This window comes from Tenrec ecaudatus, chromosome 5, assembly GCF_050624435.1.
Source record: "Tenrec ecaudatus isolate mTenEca1 chromosome 5, mTenEca1.hap1, whole genome shotgun sequence".
NCBI classification, from domain to species: Eukaryota; Metazoa; Chordata; class Mammalia; order Afrosoricida; family Tenrecidae; genus Tenrec; species Tenrec ecaudatus.
Genome location: NC_134534.1, coordinates 35,239,584 through 35,262,629, shown reverse-complemented (window position 1 = coordinate 35,262,629; position 23,046 = coordinate 35,239,584). Strand labels below are relative to the sequence as shown.

Sequence of the window (23,046 nt, the reverse complement as noted above, 5' to 3'; positions counted from 1 at the left end):
GCTTCGCTGCTCAGGACATCACCCTATACCCGAACCTTCTAGGCTCAACATTACAATGCACCCGTGTTGGATTGCCATGCAGCTCATATTGCTTGACATTTTTCAGACTGACTGAAAAAAAAAAAAAGAGAAGATTGACTGCCAGCTTGGGAAGAAGCTCCAAGATAGGCCCAAATTCTTGAAGTCTGGGGATGCTGCTATCTCTGACATGGTTCCTGGCAAGCTCATGTGTGTCGAGAATTACTCTCACTGGCGTCCTCTGGGCTGTGTTGTTGGGAGGCAGACAGCTACTGAGGGGGTCACCAAGGCAATGGACAAAACAGCTGGTGGACCTGGCACCTGCCTGGCCAGGAGGCTTAGTGTTTATTACACAGGACATCTGTCACCCAGTCACAGTCATCAGTGATGGAGAGCAGTCTGAGTTTACCCGTCTCAACCAGCCATGAAAAGTAACAGACTGGATGATGGTAAGACTACCTCAAGAACCTCCTGCAGAAAAAGACTGTTCTGTGGGCCATTTGGTTCTTGTTTTGGGTGGCAGTTTAAAGTTAATTTTTTTTGAATGAGTACTTTTAAAATGGAAACAACTTGACTGAAAATGTGTCATAGAATTTTGAGACCCATGCAAGCAAAGTTTAATGAGAGAAAAAAAAAATTCTCTTAACAAATCATCCAAGAACTAGCTATCTACCTTCTAATATTTGTTTAGTGGTTGCTAGGATGCATGAAACAATATTTTATAATTCTTATCAAGAAGAAAACCATATGTCCAAAGGGCATTTATTGTGCAGTGTTCCCTGGACCTGAAGTTGTGGACAGATGGAGGGGAAAATGGGCTTTGTCCTAACAATTAAGCAGTGTTTTAAAGTTTAAAAGTATTTGTTTTATTTTACAATGTATTCAGGTTCTAATTTTCAAGTTGCTTTCTGATAAACGAATGGAAACATTTACTCACATCTATCTTTCTCCAATACCAGTTCCTCCCCCAATTTCTTTTTAATAAGGATCTCTGATAGCACAATGGGTAAAGCCTTTAGCAGCTGACTGGAAGGTCGAAGGTTCAAACCCACCACCTGCTCCACAGGGGAAAGATATGTCCTGAGAAACGTAAGGATGTAGAAGTAGATTTTTAGTTCCTCTCTGATTGGACTCGGATGCCTGGACAAGCAGTAGAATGCATTACAGGAAATAAGCCTACGCTTGTGTCATTGTTTGTTGTTGTTGTTAAGTGCCCTTGAGTTGATTCCAACTCACAGCGACCCCATGTACATCTGAAGGAAAGCACTGCTGGGCCCGGTGCCATCCTCACAGTTGTTCCTAGGGTTGAGCCCATCAGGGTAAACATTGTGTCAATGCATCTTGTTGCAGGTCTCCTTTCTCACTGCCCCCTACGCTACCATGTCGGAGGCCCTTCTCCATGGACTGGTTGCTCCTGACAACATGTCCAAAGAAGGTGAGGTGACGTCTCTCATCCTCGCCTCGAAGGGGCATCCTGGGTGCCCTTCTGCCAAGAAGGATCTGGGGGTTCTCTACGCAGTCGAGGGCCCTTCCGGTATTCTTCGCCAGCACCGTCATTCGGAGGCATCGCTCTTCCCACCTCCTTGTCCAGGAATCTCAGGCAACCCAACCTAAGCTGGGCAACTGAATCTTTTCGATGGGAAAGCATAAAAGCTTACCCAGGCAGCTAAGGCTGCGGAGACTGGGTGCAGAGCGGCGAGGGAGACTCCCTGTGCTGCACTGCCTTTTTTTCAACATATAGCTAAATTAATTTAAAAATAACATGTCGATATCTTTTTAAAAGCTTACCCTACCTTTGCTCTGGAGGTAGACACTATACCTTCCAAACGTGTCTGTCACACAAACATTTTTGAAAAGAGAGTTCTGTACAAAAGCAGTCAGTGCCTGGGCTGACAAGCCATGTAGAAATGCAAGTAACAGTCCTCCAACTATACTTACCCCTTTCTACACTGTCGTCTTTTTTTATTTTCTGGTGAATTTTCCCACAAAGAAGCCAGGTCACTGACCACCCTTGTCAGCCTACCTGACAGAGGCTGAGGCCAGGTCTCATGAAGGCCATAATCGACAGGAACCCAAGCAGCATGAGACCATACTGCCATATTAACCCTAACCACACCTCTGCCCACCCCAGGGTCTCCCAATCAACCTGTTGAGCAAACCCCGTAAGCCACCAGGGTCTAACTTCAGAAAAATCAGAGCTCTCTCAAGTGTGTGCATTGATATTTTCCCATGGTCCAAGCCATTCATGGAGATCAAAACAGGGCATCTTAGTAATTGCACAGACTCACCCTTGCCTTCAAGGAGGAGCCCCAAGCAATTCTGTCATCTCTAACAACCCTGGGCAGCAAATTGAGACGGACTTGAATGCCATCCAGGGCCAAGGGCTAAAGTCAGGGACAAATTTAATGCCGTCTTTTCTAATTGCAGGACTTCCTTTCCTTTTTTAAAATTTAAATTGGGTGACTTTCAGTGTAGCACAACTGACCACAGATTGTGCAGACGTCATGAGTCAGCCCCTGGGGAGGCTCTGCTGCAAGTCAACGGATGTCTCCTTTTGGAGAGAGCTCCACGGTGGTCTGAAGGCCACATACGCTGTTGTTGATATTCCTGCAGACACTTGAAAAGCCTCTTACAACCACTCTTACAAGTCAGCATGCTCTGGGGACGGAGTAAAGATAGTACCTGGATTACATACAAGGAACACCCATGATGTCCCTAAACAGAAGGTTGGTTACCAGTATTGCTTCCCTGCCCCCTACGGTAGCTATGCCATGCCATGGGCACAGCTTGACAGTACTTCTGATATGGGCTCCTGGCTGGCTGGTCAACTTTGAATAATTAAGCCCAGTCCTTGTGTGTTGGAGGTCCGTCGGAGGTCAGTTAGCATAACCTTTCCTGTTTGTCCATGCCACCTGCCAGGTGGCGTTTACCTCTCCCACATGATGATTGGGCAACGTCTATGGAAATAGGGCTGGGGAAGACTTGTGGACAGAGATGCTGACAGATATTTGGCATGCCGAGTGCAGGAGGCGGGGCCATTCCTGCTGTTTCAGAGAGACTTCTTGGTGAAATGAAGAGGAATAGGGATCCAACTATGGCCAGGGTCACCTGGCAGGAGATGGCAGACCCAGCACCATCGTGTTGGCATCAGTTTAGAGAGCCAGGCCAGGATGTTTCCCTCATAAGGAAGGCTCCCTGGGTGACTCTGATAGGCAAAGATCAAGAAAGTCCTTCCTTCCCACACTCCTGCTGAGGTCTAAGTGTTACTTCCTGAGGTTCTTCCTCTACTGTCACCAAATCTATGTGTCCTCTTCCAGTGCCACTTTACCTCCCCCTCATCCAATCATGTCCTCCTCACAACTTTCATCTAAGGTAGGATGACAATTCCTACCCAGCTTCTTTATCTAAGAGCAGCCTCCTAGAGGAAGCCGTGTTTTTCAGATCTCAGTCTTTCGTCTCTCATTTGACCTGTATAAGGGGACTTGTGAGACTTGTAGATGAGCCCTAGTGGTTACTCATTGGGCCGCAAACTGCAAGGTCAGCAGTTTGAAACCACCATTCGCCCTGTGGGAGACAGACAGGGCTTTCTACTCCCATTAAGAGCGACAGTCTCCGAAACCCTCAGAGGCAGTTCTGCCCTGTCCAGTAGGGTTTCCGTGACTTGGCATCAACTCAGGGACAGTGAGTTTGGTTTGGCTTGGGTAAAGGGACTTGCGGGCACCTCTGTAGGGGATTTGATGAGTTGTGTGCTCAACCAAGAGGCTCACGACCTCTGGTTCAGTTGTTAGATCGGGGGTGGGAAGTTCTGCCTATCCAGGACAGTGCTGGTGGTAGGTATTACAGTGGGCCAGACCTAGGCAGACTGCCAGAGTGGTGACCAAGTGCCTCTGCCCAGGGCAGAGTTCGCAATAGCCAACAACCCACACACGATTTGGGTAGCTGTCCTGGAAGTATTACTAATAGATGGTCTGCAACCGTCTTTCCTCTTCTTTCTTATCAAGAGCAATAAAATGGAGGGTCGTTTATTGCTCAGGTCATACAGTTTGGCCTAACCCCAAATCCCAAAGACTATACAGTTTGGCTAGCTACTTAATTCCATGGGCTTCTTCAAATTCCATTAATTGGCACGTGAGGTCCCTATCACTCCTCTTCCAGAAAGTTGTGTTTCTGATCTGTCTCCTCCTTGACACTAACAGTGGTGAGACTGTGAAGGGTCTGAGATTTTACTCCAGCCCGGCTTATAACAAATTTCATAGGTGCTGGCAGGAGATATTAGGATTCGGGGTGGTGTACCTTGGTTCCTGCTTCGCAATGCTGAAAGAATTCACGTGGCAGAAGCACGTTTGTAATCCAAGTGACTTTTAAGAGGGAAAGGGAAGTTTCAGGTATTCAGAGGAAATCCCTGGGGGCAAGAGCTGGAAACTCCCAAGAGTTCCCTAAGAGGGAGGACTGAAAGGGAGCCTGACAGAAGAGTAAAAGAGAAAGAGTGGAGTTAGAGAGGAGAAAAAAGAGCCAGAGGCATAAAAGAGACTTGGCCTTCCTGTGGCAGGCTCTTATCTCCTCCGGTTGGGGAGGTGTGGTTGAAGGCATTGGCTGACCTCATTGGCTGAGTTTAAGCACATCTGGGTGATGTTATTTATGTGGCTGGGCCTACTCTGTGCACCCAGGTGGACCTAGGGAGCTTGTGTCTGAGCATGCTCAGTTTGGATCTTTCCATAGGTGTCTACTGAATGTGCCTGATTTCTTTCCAACCCCCTTGTTTTGGCCCAGTGCAGAAAGTGGGGAGACAACCTCCCTTAGTCCCTATTCTGCCTACCTAACAAAGACACCGAGACAGACATTATTTACCACACAACAAGAGAGACGCAACATGATTACAACAAGTCCCCTTGTTTTCTCTTCCCACCAGGAAGGCGTGGATGGGCACAGGTGATGGCTCAGACCAGAGGTTCTCAACCTGTGGGTCGCAACCCCTTTGGGGGTTGAACAACCCTTTCACAGGGGTTGCCTGATTCATAACAGTAGCAAAATTACAGTTATGAAATAGCAACGAAATAATTTTATGGTGGGGGGCGTGGCCACAACTTGAGGAACTGTATTAAAGGATCGTGACATTAGGAAGTTGAGAACCACTGGCTAGACACACCTAGCTCTTTCACAGCACAGACTAAGCGTGACTTCCCATTATTCTAGTGGAGACCCTGCCTCTATCTGCCGATGCTGTTTGCTATTGGAAACATGGTCTAGACGAGAACAAAGGCAGTCTGTGCTTCTATTCTGAAGATAGGCAGAAATGGGAAAGTACCATGAAAAATGGTTTTCCCTTGGGAGTCACAGAAATGAACCTCTAAAAGAATTCAAAGACATCCAATCCTGACATCGGTCTGCTTGATAGCTCTTGGCAAGTTTGGCTGGCCACCCAGTCAATTCCCCTATGGACTAGTAAGCATTTTGAAGGGCATTTGTAATTTTAGAAAATTCAGGAATTAGGGGACTAGTGAGAACCTGCTTAAAATTTATTAAGCATTATAAGTTTTTATTAAACTGACAGGTATATTAGATCTACGAAATTCTAACTTTCTGGGCTGCAATTTTAAGGCTTTAAGTGGAAATGGGACGAGAAATGGATTTACTACATAGAAATTATTCTTTTGGACGGAACAGTAACTGAAATCCTTCCCACTGTGTCATTGAGGGTCAGATTGAACTAGTAGTAATTAATAAAGAGAACAGAATCTTTAAACAAAAGATGGTCATTTCTATTAGTTTCAACAAGAACAACAATTTATTGCCACTGAGTCAATGCTGGCTCATAGCGACCATTAGTTTAGGGACCGAAAATTCAGGGACTAGAAGCTCGGAGAAGATATCATCACGTCTCTGGCCTTTCCGTTGGCTATGAAATCGAGTCTGCTGTTATCTATTCAACACTTACTGCACACAAGGCAAATTCAAGACGCCCCAGTAATGGTGGTCTTAGTACGGTTGCTTCCAAGTAACAAATGAAATTACCTAAAGGCTCTGGGAGGGCCAGGAGGTCTCAGAATGGCACACTTTGTGTCATTTAAAGAGCATAAAAGGATTGTATCTAAGAAAGGTGGCAACAATGGGCTCAAACACACTGTGTTAGTCGGGGTAGACTAGAGAAACAAATCCAGGGAGACTCATATGTGTATAAGAAAGAGCTTTATTCAGAAGCAACAAAGCCCACATGGAAGAACACACCAGCCTGTGTGATCACGTGGTCCTGAAGGGATCAGTTATCAGGCATCAAAGAACAAAAAATCATATCATTGGTTGCACACCTCCATGATAGTATCGCCGAGGACAAACGGGTGCATAATAAGCAAATGTGGCGAAGAAAACTGATGGTGCCCGGCTAGCAAAAGAGATAGTGTCTGGGGTCTTAAAGACTTGAAGGTGAACAAGCGGCCATCTAGCTCAGAAGCAACAAAGCCCACATGGAAGAAGCGCACCAGCCTGTGCGATCACGAGGTGCCAAAGGGATCAGGTATAAGGCATCATCATAAAAAAAAAATCTTACCATAGTGAATGAAGGGGGAAGTGCAGAATGGAGACCCAAGGCCCATTTGTTGGCCACTGGAGATCCTCTCACAGAGGGGACTAGGGGAGGAGATGAGTCAGTCAGGGTGTGATGTAGCACCAATGAAAAATACAGCTTTCCCCCAGATCCTGGATGCTTCCTCCCCCCAGCTACCATGATCCGAATTCTGCCTTGCAAGTCTGGATAGAGCAGAGGATGTACACTGGTGCAGATAGGAGCTGGAGGCACAGGGAATCCAGGGCGGATGATACCTTCAGGACCAGGGGTGTGAGGGGCGATACTGGGAGAGTAGAGGGTAAGTGGGTTGGAAAGGGGGAACTGATTACAAGGATCTACATGTGACCTCCTCCCTGGGGGACGGACAACAGGAAAGGGGGTGAAGGGAGACACCGGATAGGGAAAGATATGACAAAATAACAATCTATAAATTATCGAGGGCTCATGAGGGAGGGGGTAGCGGGGAGGGAGGGGGAAAAAAAGAGGACCTGATGCAAAGGGCTTAAGTGGAGAGCAAATGCTTTGAAAATGATGAGGGCAAAGAATGTACAGATGTGCTTTATACAATTGATGTATGTATATGTATGGATTGTGATAAAAGTTGTATGAGCCCCTAATCCCCTAATAAAATGTTTTTTTTAAAGAAAGAGCTTTATATAAAGAGTAATTCTACCTTAAAAAAAAAACACAGCCCAGTACAGATCAAGTCCATAAGTCCAATTTTAACCCATATGTCTGATACCAACCTATAAAGTCCTCTTCGGACTCATGAAAGACATGCAATGACACTGAATACAGGAAGATCACAGGCCAGTGGGTGGGAAGTCTAGTGGATCCAGTGGTGGTGTAAGCATCTCAGCGCTGACAGGGGTCTCCACGTGGCTCCTCCTGCTCAGGGCACTAGCCTAACTCCATGTGTCTTGTCAAGGAGTGAAGACAGGAGTTCCCAGAATCCTCAGGAGAAGGTCATGCCTACACGGAAGCCTCATTGGCCATGACCTGATTGACCGGCTAGACTCCACCCCTTCACTCTTAATCCTCAAAAATGTCAAACGATTACATAACTACCACACACACTCACAATTGTGAGGATGCTGCAGACACAGGCGGTGTTTCTGTTGTACAGCCGTCTCTCTGAGTCGGAACAGACTCAGCACCCAGCCACAACAAGCACACCAAAGAAAGGCAGTCTGGGGCTTTGTGCTGCCCAGGGGGAGAGCACGGCCGGAGACCAGCGGCCTGGGTTCAGGACTCAGATTTGCATTTACTCGCTGGCTCAGTGACATCGCCCTGCTTCAGTTTCCTCGTATGTAAAATGGAGATCATTGCAGTCTCACAGGGTTGTGTGAGGATGAAATGGGTGAATCTTTGTCAGACAAGTAGAGCAGAGCTGGCACCGAGCTACGTGCTACAGAGATTGCAGCTGTGATTGCTGTTCTATTGTATTACAGGGGTCATCACAGGCTGCGAGGACAAGGAAGCGTTAGGGGCGACCCTGGCCTTGAGCCTGGAATGCAGTGGAGATGCCTCCTATCTGACAGTCCTGATGAGCCACCAGGAGGATGGAGGTCAGGAGGGAATGCTCTAGGGAAGGGCAGATGCACACTCCCCACTGTTGCCTGGAGCCTGTCCTTGGGGTCACATGCAGATGAATAGAAGTCTTCTCAAAGGGTGCCCCACGTGGCTTTGCCAGGATAATAAAGAGCCTGGTAGCCCTGGTGGTGTGGTGGCATGTGCAATGAGCAGCTAGCTCTAAGGTCAGCTGTTTGAAACCACAGGGCACTACAAAGGAGAAAGAAGAGACTGCCTATTCCTGAAAAGATTCAGTCTTGGGAAGATAAAGGGAGAGTTATACTCTATCCTATAGAGTCATTATGAGTTAGGATCGACTCAGTGGCGGTGAGATTTTGGTAGTGCAGTAGCTAACCAGCTCATTGGCTAACCAAAGGTAGACAGTTCGAAGCCAACAGCTGCTTTGTGGGAGAAATATGTGGCAGTCTTGCTTCTGCCACATTACCTTGTGTGTTACATGTTACAGGAAGAGATGAAAAACACGTTCTAAAAAGGACAAACAAACCAGTCTGAAAAGAAGTACAGCCAAAGTGTTCCACAGAGGCACAGCTGGTGATACTAAGGATAGACTTTGGCCGTGTCGTCATGAGAGACCAGTCCCTGGAGAAGGATATGTTTACTAGAGTAGAGGGGCATGAACGAGAGGAAGGCCCTCCGAGAGATGGATTGACATAGGGGTTGCTACATGGGCTCAATCATGGGAACAATTGTGAGGATGCACAGGATAGTGTGTTGTTGCTGTGCGTTGAAACTGCATGGATGGCACCTGACAATTCATTAAATATTTAGGGTTTATAGACATAAGAGTTGTGTACGTTCTCCCCAAGCAAGGGCTCATGACCTGTAAAAGTCTGTGACTGGGCTGACCTAGGAAGTCATGATGAGGCTGAGCCAGAAGCTCAGCTAGTGAGTGAGCCTAACTGATGGCCTGACATTCACATCTCAGAGTGGCAATGTCACTGTCACTTAGTCCATGATTCCACATAATTTCCTCAACACTAGAGGCATATAGCCTTGACTCCATTGTACCAATTGAAAAAGAGAGGCTCCAGCGTGCGATGCGGGTCCTCTGAAAACACCGTGGTTCTAATCTGGGACTTCTTAGCCTCAGCACTGCTGACGTTTTGGATTGGCTATTTCTTTGTCATGGGGACCGTTCTGTGCATTGAAGCTGTTGAACAGTGTCCCTGGTCTCTAGCCACTAGATGCTGGGAGCACCCAACTCCTAGTTCGCTGTGACCAGTAAAAGTATCTGCAGACATTGCTAAATGTTCTCCAGGAACAAAATCATCCCTGCCCAAGTACCATGGGTTTAATGCGTTCTATTTCTTAAAGAGTCCTGGTGATGCTGTGGGTTAGATATTAGCCTGTTAACCTCAGTGCTGGTGGTTCCAACCCACGAGCCACTCTGCAGAAGAAAGATGAGGCTTCCTGTTTCTGCAAAGATTTGCAGTCTGGGAAACCCCGCGGAGCAGTTCACTCTGTCCCAGTACACTCTGTTGGAATTGACTCCAGGGCTGTGGGTTGTGCTGTGGTTTACTCACGAGACCTGAACATTCCCCAATGCAAGCACACGGCTACGGATCTGATTCAGACTCAGAGTGACCCCATAGGACAGAGAACAACCACCTCTGTGGATTTCCAAGGCTGTCACGCTTGGTGGCCGCAGAAAGCTTCATCTTTCCCCCATGGAGCGATTGGCATATTTGAACTGCTGGCTCACTCTACCACCAAGATGCACTAGCCTCTGAAAATTCAAGATACTAACCTGCCATTTCTTTATTTTTCTAAAAAATCATTTTTTAGAGGCTCATACAACTCTTATCACAATCCATATATATATCTATTGTGTCAAGCACATTTGTATATTTATTGCCATCATCATTCTCAAAGAATTTTCTTTCTACTTGTGCCCTTGGTATTAGCGTCTTGTTTTTCCCCTCCCCCTCCCTCCTTAACCTTTGATTATTTATAAATTATTGTTTTTTCATGTCTTATACTGACCGATATTAACCTTCACCCACTTTTCTGTTGTCCGTCCCCTTGGGAGCGGGCTATATTTGGATCATAGTGATCGGTTTCCCCTTTCTCCCCCACCTTCCCCTTCCCCTCCTGGTATTACTACTCTCATTATTGGTTCTGAGGGGTTTATCTGTCCTGGCTTCCTTATGTTTCCAGCTCTTATCTGTACCCATGTACATGCTCGGGTCTAGCCATATTTTTAAGGTAGAATTGGGGTCATGATAGTGTGGGGAAGGGAGAGGAAGCATTAAAGAACTAGAAGAAAGTTCTATGCTTCATCAGTGCTACACTGCACCCTGACTGACTTGTCTCCTCCCCATGACCTTTCTGTAAGGAGATGTCCAAATGCCTACAGATGGGCTTTGTGTCTCCACTTTGCACTCCCCCTTATTTACATTGTTATGATTTTTTGTTCTGGGTTTTTGATGCCTGATACCTGATCGCTTTAACACCTCATGATCACACAGGCTGTTGTGCTTCTTCCATGTGGACTTTGTTGATTCTGAGCTAGATGGCCGCTTGTTTGTCTTTAAGCCTTTAAGGCCTCAGACACCATCTCTTTTGGTATCTGGGCATCATCAGCTTTCTTCACCACATTTGCTTATGCACCCTCTTTGTCTTCAGCAATACTGTCAGGAAGGTGAGCATCATGGAATGCCAGGTCATTAGAACAAAGTGTTCTTGTGTTGAGGGAGTACTTGAGTAGAGGCCCAATGTCCATCTGTTGTCTTAATACTAAACCTATAAACATATGTACATAGATTTCCCTATCATCATATATCAATATATTTACATATTTGCATGCCCGTATTTATATCTCTATAAATGTCCTTTGCCTCCTAGTTCTTTTCTCTATTTCCTTTTAGTTTCCTCTTTTCCCACTATCATGTTCAGCCTTCATTTGGGTTTCAATATTTCCTCTTGGTTACATTGCCCTTGATCAAGCCCTACCAGACCTCCTATACCCTCCTTGCCATCGATTTTAGATCACTTGTTGTTCCCTTTTTCCTGGGTTTGTTAACACCCATTTCCTTTCCTCCCTGCCTCTCCCTTTCCTGTGTCCCCCAGGGAACCGTTGGTCCCCTTGTTTTCTCCTATGGATAGTTTATCCTGCCTATCTCATCTAGATAGACCTGCAGAGATAATAATATGTACAAAAATAAGACAGAGCAAAAAGAACAACAACAAAAGAAAACACAACAACAATATCAAAAAAACCAATAACAACAAAAAAAGAGAAGCCTATCATTAGTTGAAAGTCTGATTTTTGACCTTTAGGATTGTTTTCCAGTTGGGTCTGATGGGGCGCATGCCCTGGCCCCAAAGTCTATTTTTGGCATTCCCTTGGGACTTCCTGGCTCTGTTCCCCTTGCTGTTCTGTTGCAAGCCTTTAGTGTTTTGCCTTGGAGTGGTGGCGTCAGATAGGTGCAATTCCCACACTGTATCTCTAGTGTTGTCCTCTGTTGGGCTATGGGTCAGTAAGGGATGTTGTGTTTCATAGTGGGCTGACCATATGGTCCTCTCTCTGCATTGGCTGCTCTGAGCAGGGATATCACCCTCAAGGCTTGGTGGGCCAGGATGTGCTCCACTCTCTCTTCCTCACCCGTCATTTGCTGCTGTGTGCTCTAATCAGATGTGCCCGTCTCCCTAAGTTGTAGCTTCAGTTTTGTCCTTTGAAGTGAATTCTTCTGAGGTCAGGGGTCCACGTAGTTGGGATTGGGGCTGGTCCTCAGAACCTCTCTACTGGTTCCCTGCTTCATGCTAGTATGTTGCATTTACATCTTGGTGCACTGGGTCAAAGACTGGTCCCTCTTTCCCTGTGGAGATATAAACAACACCCTCCCCTTGGGTGGGTTAGTGCCCTGGTCCCCTGCTACCCATGCCATGTCTTTTTCCCCACCTCCTTTTTAGTTGGCTACCATATGTATCCCTTGATTTGGTCTGGTCCCTGCCATAATACATGGTCCTCACCCCAGGAATGTATGTATACAGTAACTTTTCCCCTAAGCGCCATTTGCATTTTTAAGCTTACCCATGGAGGATGCAGGTTGGGAGGGTGATCTCGGGCGGCAGCCAGTCAGCTCACTGGGTGCTTAGGACTACTGGCTTGGGTTCCAGTGTGTTTGGCTTACTTCGCTTAGCATAATTTCCTCCAGTTTCCCATGCAGCGAAGTGCTTCATGCACTAACCTGCCATTTCGACAGCTCACTTTCAACAGAATGTTTAGTTTTTCAACTACGTATTTAATATATTCTGTTGATGATGTAAAAAGATACAAATAATGATATAATGAAATATTTACATATGTCCCACCTTTTCTTTTATTTCCATCACAGTATGGATCAAATGAATAACCATTTTATTTTTCAATAAACATTTTAAAGACTCCTCATCCATTCTGTCAAATTGCTGTCCAAATATTCTGCATGAAAATTTACATGCTCATTTGCAAGGAAGTGTATCTATTTTATCATACCCTCCCCATCACTGACGATTGCATTTTTTATCTTCACTAGTATAATGGTGTGGCAGCTATATAATCTGACAACTTGTAAAGGGGTGGAGTCCAGTCTGTCAATCCGGTCACAGCAATGAGGCCTCTGTGTGGGCATGGCCTTCTCCTGAGGAGTCTGGGAACTTCCTCCCTGGAGGAGGAATACATACTTGCTACGAAGCATTCCTGTTTACAAGCCACATGGAGCTACACTGATGGAGCCAGAGACCTGGAGTTGGAGGAACCATTTGGAGACCCTCACCAACACGGAGATGCTTCCACTGCCACTGGATCCACAAGACTTTCCACCCACTGACCCATGATTTTCCTGCATTTGGCATCATTGCATGTGTTTCCTGAGTCTGAAGAGGAATTTATAAACTGGTGTTGGACATATGAGCTAATATCAGATGCATGGACTTGATCTGGGTGAGGCTGGGATGTTTTCTTAATATACAAGTGCTCTTTATCTAAAGTTCTGTATGCACATATATAAGTGTCTCTGGATTTGCTTCTCTAGTCAACCCAGACTCACCCAGATGGTTGCCATGAGTCAGAACTGACTGGATGGCAGTGAGTCTGGTTTGGTTAGTATAATGATGGTTTATATTTTTGCACAAATCTTTTTGCATATGTCTTAGCCAATGGTATTTTCTAATTGTTTCTGTTCTTTGCTCATCTGTCTGCCAGAGGCTTAATATTTTTTTATTATCAATTTCCCTATATATATCATACACATACCTAATGTAACATATGCATTAGATATATTATAACTGGGATATCATTCATTTCTACATAAAAAATAGCTCAGAGAAAACATTTGAGTTTAGACTTTATTACATATTTGGTCAAAGGGCCAAGGATTTTTCCCTTAAGCTGATGGAAGCAGTCTCAAGTGGAATTCTAAACAAGGTCTTTGTCATTTGCTCATTTCTTCCTCTTTCCCCTCCCCACTTCCCTATAGCTCTTCTCCTTTCAAACGTCGATTCCTTTCCAGCAGAGCTAGCTTAGTGATCTATCCTTTTACTCAAGCTCTTACTTCATCTCTCACTCCAGTGGTGTAACGAGGTATTTTCCTAAGCAAGAACACATCTATCTTACGGGGAACACAGCGTCAACTTTCAACATACCTTTAATATTATTAAAAAAAGCAAAACAATGTAGAAAAAGAATGTTTGGAAACTGATTGTGGTACCAATTGTACAGTTCTACTTAATGTGATTGAAATATGGAATTAAATGATTTATGTGTTAAATCCCAGCTTTAAAAAAGGCCAAATAAACAACCTCCTGGGTCTTAAAGGCTTGAAGTTAAACAAGTGACCCTCCAGCTGAGAAGCAACAAAACCCACATGGAAGAAGCACACCAGCCTGTGTGATCAAAGACCCAGAACAAAAAATCATCAATGTGAATGAGAGGGAATGCAGAGTGGAGACCCAACACCCATCTGTAGACAATTGGCCATCCTCTTACAGAAGGGTCACAGGAAGAGATGAGCCAATCAGGGTGCAGTATAGCACCGATGAAATGAAACATACAACTTCCTCTAGTTCTTTAATGTTTCCTCCCCCCACAGACTATCATGACCTCAATTCTACCTTACAAATCCGGCTAGACCAGAGCATGTACACTGGTACAGTTAAGAGTTCACAACACAGGGAATCCAGGACAGACAAACCCCTCAGGACCAATAATGAGAATAGAGATACCAGGAGGGGAAGGGGAAAGTTGTGGGGGGGGGAAGGGGGAACCGATCACAATGATTTACATATAATCCCATCCCAGGGGGCATGGACAATAGAAAAGTGGGTGAAGGGAGACAGTGGTTGGTGTAAGACATGAAAAAAAAAAAAACCACATAAATTATCTAGGGTTCATAGGGGAGGAGGTGTGGGGGAGAGGGAAATGAGCTGATACCAAGGGCTCAAGTAGAAAGAAAATGTTTTGAAAATGATGATGGCAACATATGTACAAATGTACTTGACACAATGGATGGATGTATGGATTGTGATAAGAGCTGTACAAGCCCCCAATAAAATGATTAAAGAAACAAAAACCCCAAACCACTTCCTGCCACTGAGTGACATCAGGGCGCCTTCATATCATAGGAGGGTGAAAAAAAGGTTATGAGTCTTTTTTCCCTATTTGTGTCAAATATTTCCTCTTCTTTGTTTAATTGTATTTTTCCCCTCAAAGAAGTTATAAGAAAAACAAATCTGCCCCAAGCTTGCTGTCAATGCTTTCAGCTCGGAAGGATTTTCAGATGGTGTGTTAATCTGGGTAGACTAGAGAAAAAAATACATGGACACACATATGTATATAAGAAAGAGTTTTATATACAAGAGGAATTGAACACTGAGAAAACATCGCAACCCAGTCCAGTCCAAGGCCATAAGTCTGATATTAGCCCATATGTCCGATACCAATCTATAAAATCCTCTTCAGACTCATGAAACACATGCAATGAAGCCAAATGCAGGATGATCACAAGCCAGGGGTGTAAAGTCTTTGGGCCCAGTGGAGTTGTAAGCATCTCAGTGCTGGCAGGGGTCTCTCTGTGGCTCCTCCAGCTTCTGAGGTCTGGTTCTGTCCATGTGGCTTGTCTTCTGCAATGTCTCCCAAGGAGTGGCCGAGAGAGAGGGAGAGAAAGAGAGAGCGAGAGAGAGAGGTCTTCTACCTGCCAGGAGGAAGTCCCAAATTTCCCAGAATTCTCAGGAGAAGGCCATGCCCACAGAAGTCTCATTGGCTATCTCCAGATTGACAGCCTAGACTCCATCCCTACACTCTTAATCCTTAAATTGACACCAGATTAGGTGACAAGACCACCCCTTGTCAATTTAACACTTTCACATAACTCTTTAGCCATGTATAATTTTCAAATAATAAAGTCATATCTATGCCTAATCAGATAAAACCAATGTGCCACATTCATTTAAACATAACTTTCTATAAGTTACATAACATTCTATAAGTAAACAAAACAAAAAATATCCTATGCCTAACAATTGCAGTTAAGTAATACCTACACCTTGATCCTGTAATCCTATGAATATATTCCCCCACCTATGAAAGTTTGTAAGCCAACCACTTCATGCCCTATTTCCCCATTTTGGGTATCCAATTTCTATATTGCTCCTAAAACAATCATATTCTTTGACGTGAAGAATCTTCATTCCAGTTGGAACCTTGTAAAATCCGCATCCATAAGCAAAGTCAAGTCAGGACAAGCCATCCATAAAGTCAACAGCAATATGCACCAGTTCCCAGGCTCAGAAATCTCTTCATCTGGTCAGGTTCTGGTCAACTCAATGTGGGCTGCCTCTCTCAGTCACCAGGGTGTCCAATGGTCGTCTTCCCTTTAGACCATGGCCCCATCACAAATACTCAACAACCCTAGCCCCCTTGGGCTAGTTCATGAACTTCAGACCAGTCACCCTGCTCTTGTCTTCTCCTCTAGTTCCTGTGAACCAAGTCCACGGGTGTCAGTGGCCAGACTCACCCCATCTCTTTATTTTGTTATTAATTATTTTTTCAAATTAAAGCAATAACTTCCCTTTATTTTGGCATTTGGAGTTGGGTCAGAAGCTGTACAATTCCATCTACGACACGGTTTGTTGGTGAGTGACAGCTCCTCAGTGGGTGGAGAGAGTGATGTCTGAGGGGTCGCTCAGGGACAAACCAGGAAGAAATGGCGCAGGCTGCATTTCCAGTCTGACGCTTCCCTACTTGGACTGACACTCATGTCGTGCCTTCTCAGGGGCGTGGGGTGGGGCGGAGGGCCTGGGAATGGAGCAACTGAGCATCACCTCTTCCTGTTGTTGCTGTCTCCTCAGCAGGCCAGGAAAGCCATCCTGTTTCTGCGGTAGGCGCTTGTGAATGGGGAGAGGGGGCCAACCTTGTGGCCATAGCGCCGAATGGCCTCTCTGATGTGGCAGGGCTGGATGGCATCGCTGGGGGTCTCCACACCGCAGGCTGTGGTACTCTTCTTCCTTTTCCTTTGTTTGCTCTGAGTGGAGTCTTGTCCAGCACTCCCGGTGCCCAGGGGTCTGGATGTCGTTTTCCCTGGCTGCTGGGATCCACTTGGAGCTGCCGGGGTGGCAGGAGGAGTGTTCTCAGGGGAATCAGGATTGGACTTCGTGTAGGAACTCCTGGCAGAGCTGTGATACTGAATGAAAGTTGCAGAATTGGTCTGGCTGAAAGGGTCCCCTGCCTCGGTTACCATGTCCTGCCGAACAAGAAGAGCCAGATCCACCAACTGTGCCACGGTTTCATATGCCAAGTACGCTAACATTTCCATCGCCACAGCATTGGGTTTTATCTCCAGGCTGCTGCAGTCCAACCAGTCTCGGAATTTGCAGGCCTTTTTGGAGAAACTTAATTGCCGACTTTCACAAAATTCTGCATAGTGCACTGAATCCATCATTCTGGTTTGTCTTTCTGCTCTCTCCATTCTCTCTTGTTTGACTTCGTCGATCTCATCACCTTCAAGCACTGCCAACAGTTCTCCTGTCTGGTCAATGGAACTGAGAAACTCGTGAGCAATTTTTTGCCTTTTATTTGAATTACTGCTGCCACTCAGTTTGTCTTCCAGTAGCTCAGCCTCATCTAAGCCTTTCACAAGCTTTGACTTGTAGTCTCGGAAGAACATGTATTTTAGCAGTCTTCGGAGTTTGTTCTTATCCTTGCGCATCAGAAACAGAAGGTCTTCAGCAGAGATCACCTTCGCTCCTCTCAGCTGGGAAATGTCTGCAGCTTGCTGTAACAGATTAATTAGCTGAGTGTGCACCACATCTTCCACCAAAACTGCTGTTTCATGAAGAGGCCTCCTGGCATCTCCTAAAGAAAACATCATGCTCTGTAATTCAACTGCATAGCTTATGGACTTCCCAGTACTTCTTCCAGTACTTGATGTCCCAGTGGGCACTGGGCTAGCTGCAATATTCATCTCTGCTTTAAGAACACCTGGAGCGTGGCTGCGGGTCCCATGTGGACAACGTGCCGGCAGAGAAGGTGCAGTGGCTGCGGTGGCCCAGGAGATGCTTCGAAAGGGGCCAACCCGGCTCCTTATTGTTGCATTTCTCCCACTTCCACTCAACAAGTAGATCCAGGTCGTCACCTAGCAAGCATCTCAGCCTGCCCACAGGCTCCCTTTAATATTCAGACCCAGAGAAGAGTTTTCTTCATGGGTCCAGATTTTTTCCAACTTTTGACAAAGACCACTAGAGTTCAAACTTCAAATCCAAAGGATTCCTTTGTTTTTATCTTCAATCTGGCAAGCTTGCCCCTAGGCAGGTCTTTTAGAATGCAAATATCAGCTCTGCTCCAAAGTTCTGGGTGGGGCTTATCTTCTCAGAGACTTCTTTCCAGGCGTGGCCTAAACCCAAGAAAGATCAAATTACTGCCTTGAGGCAAGTGGGCTTACAAGCTCTATTTTCATACTTTCCCAAATCATTTCTAGACGTATGTATATATATATATATATAATATGCATAAGAAATCAGTATAAACAACATAGAATCAGATACTAAACTCAATTCTTAAAACAGCCAAGCCTTATTTTTCTTTTCTAAATCCTTATCTAAGCTATCCTATTTATACGAAAATATGAGAAGAGGGCTCTGAAGGCATTAAAACAGATCTATGCTTTCTGTCAACCATTTTCCTTAAGCAGCATGGTTTCTGAGAAATTCAAATGGTGATTTCTACCACTGAGCTCAAAATATACATTAACAACATCCATTTTTACCATTTCACACAGGAACAACCAAACAAAGTAATCAAAGCTTTAACTTCCCATATTGTTTCCAGAAAACAACCCAGTAAACTGCAAGGATATATCTGACTTCTGGCTAGCCAAAGAAGAAACACTACCACGAGGCAAGTTTCTCCAGTACCCCATTCCCAAGGTACCATAATGTGTTAGTCCAGGTTGACTGGAGAAACAAATTCATAGACACACATAGGTGTATGAGAAAGAGTTTTATATAAAGAGGAATTGAACATTGAGAAACCATCCCAACCCAGTCCAGTATAAGACCATAGTCTAATATTAGCCCATATGTCCAATACCAATCTATAAAGTCCTCTTCAGACTCACAAAACACATGCAATGAAGTCAAATGCAGGCGATCACAAGCCAGTGGGTAGAAAGTCTTTGGGTCCAGTGGAGTTGTAAGCATCTCAGTGCTTCTCCAGCTTCTGAGGTCTGGTTGCGTCCATGTGGCTTGTCTTCTGCAGTGTCTCCCAGGGAGTGAGCAGAGTGTGTGTGTGTCTCCTGCTTCCAAGGAGGAAGTACCAGGTTTCCCAGAATTCTCAGCAGAAGGCCATGCCCACAGAAGTCTCATTGGCTGTCTCCAGATTGACAGCCTAGACTCCACCCCTACACTCTTAATCCTTAAATTGACACCAGATTAGGTGACTCCCACAGATGGCCAACATTTAGATAGTTGGAGATAGTTTGATGGTCATTAAATTTTGAATATTGAATCTCTAAGAAATCCTGTGGAGACTTTTTATGAACTGCAGCAGCAGAACAGGGATAGGCGAGGTCAGAACATCTGGGCCTAATAGTCTTACAATGAAAACCATCTACAGACTGGTCCTGGGGTGCCAAAGGCATACTTCATTTAATCCTCACAGTGCCTGAATAAGAGAGTGAGGATTACCTCCATTACACAGGGGAAGGGGAAGTTTAGAGACACCTACGATCACACAGCCAGTAAATAGTGGCTCTAGAATTTTAAACCAGGCCTGCCTACTTCCTTAGGCTCAACAGCGCCAAGACATGTTTCTTCCTTTTCCTCAAATCCGAAATGACTACATTAGAAAATTTCAAAGGTCTTTATCATTTCTAAAAGTTTATGTTCTAAATTAGAGTAATTCAATTTTCTTACATTAAAAAAAAATTCTGAATGAAGTGACAGTTTACAGAGCAGACTGACCATCTGCTTTACTTTCAATCATTCACACACATTTTAACTCCTCCTTTGCAAACTCCTCAATGTAGCGTCACTTATTCCACTCTCTTCCTGATCCCTGTTTCCCTCTCCCCTCCTCTGCAAACTCTCGGAGCTTTGTCCTTGGATAAATGCTACCCTTTTTATCTTAAATGGCTGATTGTTCTAACAGGAGCGATGACTAGGTGCTATAGTCTCAGGGACTCCTGCTCTTCCTGATCAGTAAGCCTGGTCTGATTTATGATTTTGAGCTGTTTCACATTCCTCTCGCACTCTCTCCAGGGCCGTCTAATGGGATTCTTTTCAGAGCAGTTGGCAGTGGTAGTCGGGCATCATCTACTTCGTCTGGCATCAGCGTTGTGGAAATTGATGTTTATCTGGAGGATTACTCCATTCTCTCATTGCTTCCATATGCCTTTCAGTTTTTACCACTCTTCTTTCTTTTAGATGTTGTGTTAGGGTGGACTAGAGAAACAAATTCATAGACCCTCATATGAGTATAAGAAAAAGCTTTATATACAAGAGCAATTGAACATTGAAAAGACATCCCAGCCCCGTCCAGATCAAGTCCATAAGTCCTATATTAGCCCATATGTCTGATATCAGTCTATAAGTTCCTTGTCAGACTCTCACAACACATGTAATTACGCCAAATGCAGGAAGATCACAGGCCGGTGGGTCGGTCGTCTTGTGGATCCAGTGGCAGTGGAAGAATCTTAGTGCTGGCAGATGTCTCCACGTTGTTCCTTCAGCTCCAGAGCTCTTGCTGCATCAGCATAGCTCCATCAGGCTCCTGTCAGTAATGTCTCCAAGGGAGTGACCTAGTGTCTCGCCTCCAGCGAGCATTATCTCCTTTGCGGCTCCAAATGAGGTCATTAAGCTGCAACCTGACTGACAGGCTAAACTCCACCCCTTCATTCTTAAGTCTAAAATTGACAACAGATTATGTAACTACCACAGATGTGGAGAAACCAATAGTCACACCTTAGATAGCTTCCCATTGCTAGGCACTGAAGTAGGATGTAGGATGCAGACCTTGTCTTGTGAATAGGTGTGTCAGTTGACCTTGATATCCCCCGAGACTGTGGTCCTGATGCCCAGGCCCAATGGCTCATTCCCTGAAAGTGTTTAGTTCAGTCTAAGAAAATTTCATAATGTTGCCCTTACATTCATGAATATATTTGCAGCAAAGATAACTACACATATACAAATATCCTCTGTCAAACCTATAGATATTCATGGCAATACTCCCCCCCCTCCCTCCCACACCTGTTAAGCCTTCATGTCTATCCAAACATCTCATCACAGATCACTACTGTTGCAAGATAATGCACACAATAGTATTAGCCTCTGCTGCCTTTCGTTCTTATAAAGGTCCCAGTGTCTTCCACTGCCATGATCATTTATTGCCAACATTCCTCTTATTGTGTACTGCCTGCCCTTTTACGCAAGTTGTAGGAGCCCTGGTGGTGTAGTGGTTATGTGTTGGGCTTGATCCACATGGTTGGCAGTTTGAAACCACCAGCAGCTCCTCGGGAGAAAGATTGGGCTTTCTACTCCCGTAAAGTTACAGTCTCAGAGACCCACAGGGATCATTATGTCTCACCATAGACTTGATGGTAGCGAGTCTGGTCTTGGTTTGGATTTCCCAAGTTAAACCTTGTCTACTCTCTAGTCCGAGAATATTCTTACCCCTTCTTTTGTCCCACCCCTGGTCACCATTAGAGAGTCTTTAGTATAAAAACATTAAAAAAACTTTTTATAATAGTCTTATACAATATTTGCCCTTTTATAATTGACCAATTTCACTCAGCATAATGTCCTCCTGGTTCGTCCATGTCAGAAGGTGTTTTGCAGATTTGTAATCCGTGTAACATTTTGTGGCATTCCACTGTGTGGATGTCCCAAAGTTTATATATCCACCCTTGCACTAGTGACCGTTTGGGTTGTTTCCATGTTTTTTTGCTGTTTTGAGTGGGGGCAGGATGAACATGGGTGTGCATGTGTGTTACAGCATATGTCTCCAGGATGCATACCAAGAAGAGGAACTGCTGGGACATATGCTACTTCTATCCTGAGCGTTTTGAGGACGCGTCACACCACTTTCCCAGGTCTTTCACCTGTGATGGTACCACCAGAAGTGCATGTGGGTTCCAACCGCTCTGCAGTTGTCTTCTGTTTGTTTTTAACTTTGCTGTTAATGATGAGATGAGAGAGCTCACTGTTGTTTTGGTTTGTATCTCTGTAATGGCTAAATATTGTGAACATTTTTTTCACGTTTGTTGGCCGCCTGAATGTCTTACTTGGTGAAAGTGTCGGTTCCTGTCCTCGGCCCACTTTTTCGTATGTTGTTTTCTTGTTGAAATGTTGAGGATTTCTTAAATGGGAGAGATTAGTCTCTTGTCTGATGTTATTGGATGTTTTGCTCCAATCTGTGGCTTCTTTTGGCTTTAGTTGAAATCAATTTTTTGGAGGCCTCAGTCATGTAGTTTGTATTCTGGTTTGTGTTTTTCATCTTGTTTCATTGTAAATTTGTGCCATGTATTAGGCCTTAAGTTTGTTCCTGGTTTTTTTTTTTTCATGGATGATTTTCATAGTTCTAGGCTTCATATTTAGGTCTTTGATCCATCTTGAGTTTGTTTTTATAGTTTGAGATCTAGCTCCTGTTAATTAATTCTTCTGTTAATGGATCTCCAGTGTTGCAGGACATTTGTTAGACTATCTCTTCCCTAGTAATGATTTATGGCCCTTTTTTGAAAGTCAGTTGGCCTCAGGTGTATGGATTTACTTCTGAGTTTTCAGTTTTGTTCATTGGTCTATGCACGAATCTTTTGTTGTAGCAGCACCACACTGTTTCCACTACTGTAACTTTGTAGTAGGTTTTGAGATTGGGCAGTGAGAGGCCTCCCACTTGTTCCTTTTTAGCAGTGCTTTGCTTATCTGGGGTTCTCTTTCCTTTTCATGTAAAGTTGGTGATTCGTTTTCCATCTTTTTAAAGTGCGTTGCTGGAATTCGGGCCAGGCTTGCATTGTACATGTACATCATTCTGGGTGGTTTGAACAGTTTGGTAACCCTAAGTCTTCCTATCCATCAGTGTGGTTTATTCCTCCCTTTTTGCAGGCCTCTTATAGTTTCTTGTAATAGTGTTTTCTTTGTGCAGGTCTTTTGTTACTCTGGTTAGATTCATTTTTATATTTAATCTTTTAGGTGGCTCTAGAGATGGCATTGTTTTCCTGATTTTCTTTCAGAGCTGTCTTTGTTAAAGGAATCCAACTGATGTTTGTATGTTGATTTTGTACCTGGCCACATTGCTGAATCTTTCAAATAGCTGCCACAATTTTCCTGCAGTCTTTGGGATATGCTATGTCTAAGATCATGCCAATTGTGAGTAGAGAGGTTAAATTCTTTTTTGCCAAGTTGGA

General features: G+C 44.7%; 1 protein-coding gene across 1 annotated transcript; it reads right to left on the bottom strand.

Annotated features, from left to right (window-relative positions):
* Window positions 1-15,604: 15,604 nt before the first annotated feature.
* LOC142448684 (transcription initiation protein SPT3 homolog) lies at window positions 15,605-18,035 on the bottom strand. The gene is made up of 2 exons (XM_075550598.1): window positions 16,802-18,035; window positions 15,605-16,648 (listed from the first exon to the last, which is right to left on the bottom strand). Exons 1-2 carry the CDS (start codon window positions 17,611-17,613, stop codon window positions 16,498-16,500), a joined length of 963 nt encoding a protein of 320 aa, XP_075406713.1. The 5' UTR covers window positions 17,614-18,035; the 3' UTR covers window positions 15,605-16,497.
* Between the last annotated feature and the right edge of the window lie 5,011 nt (window positions 18,036-23,046).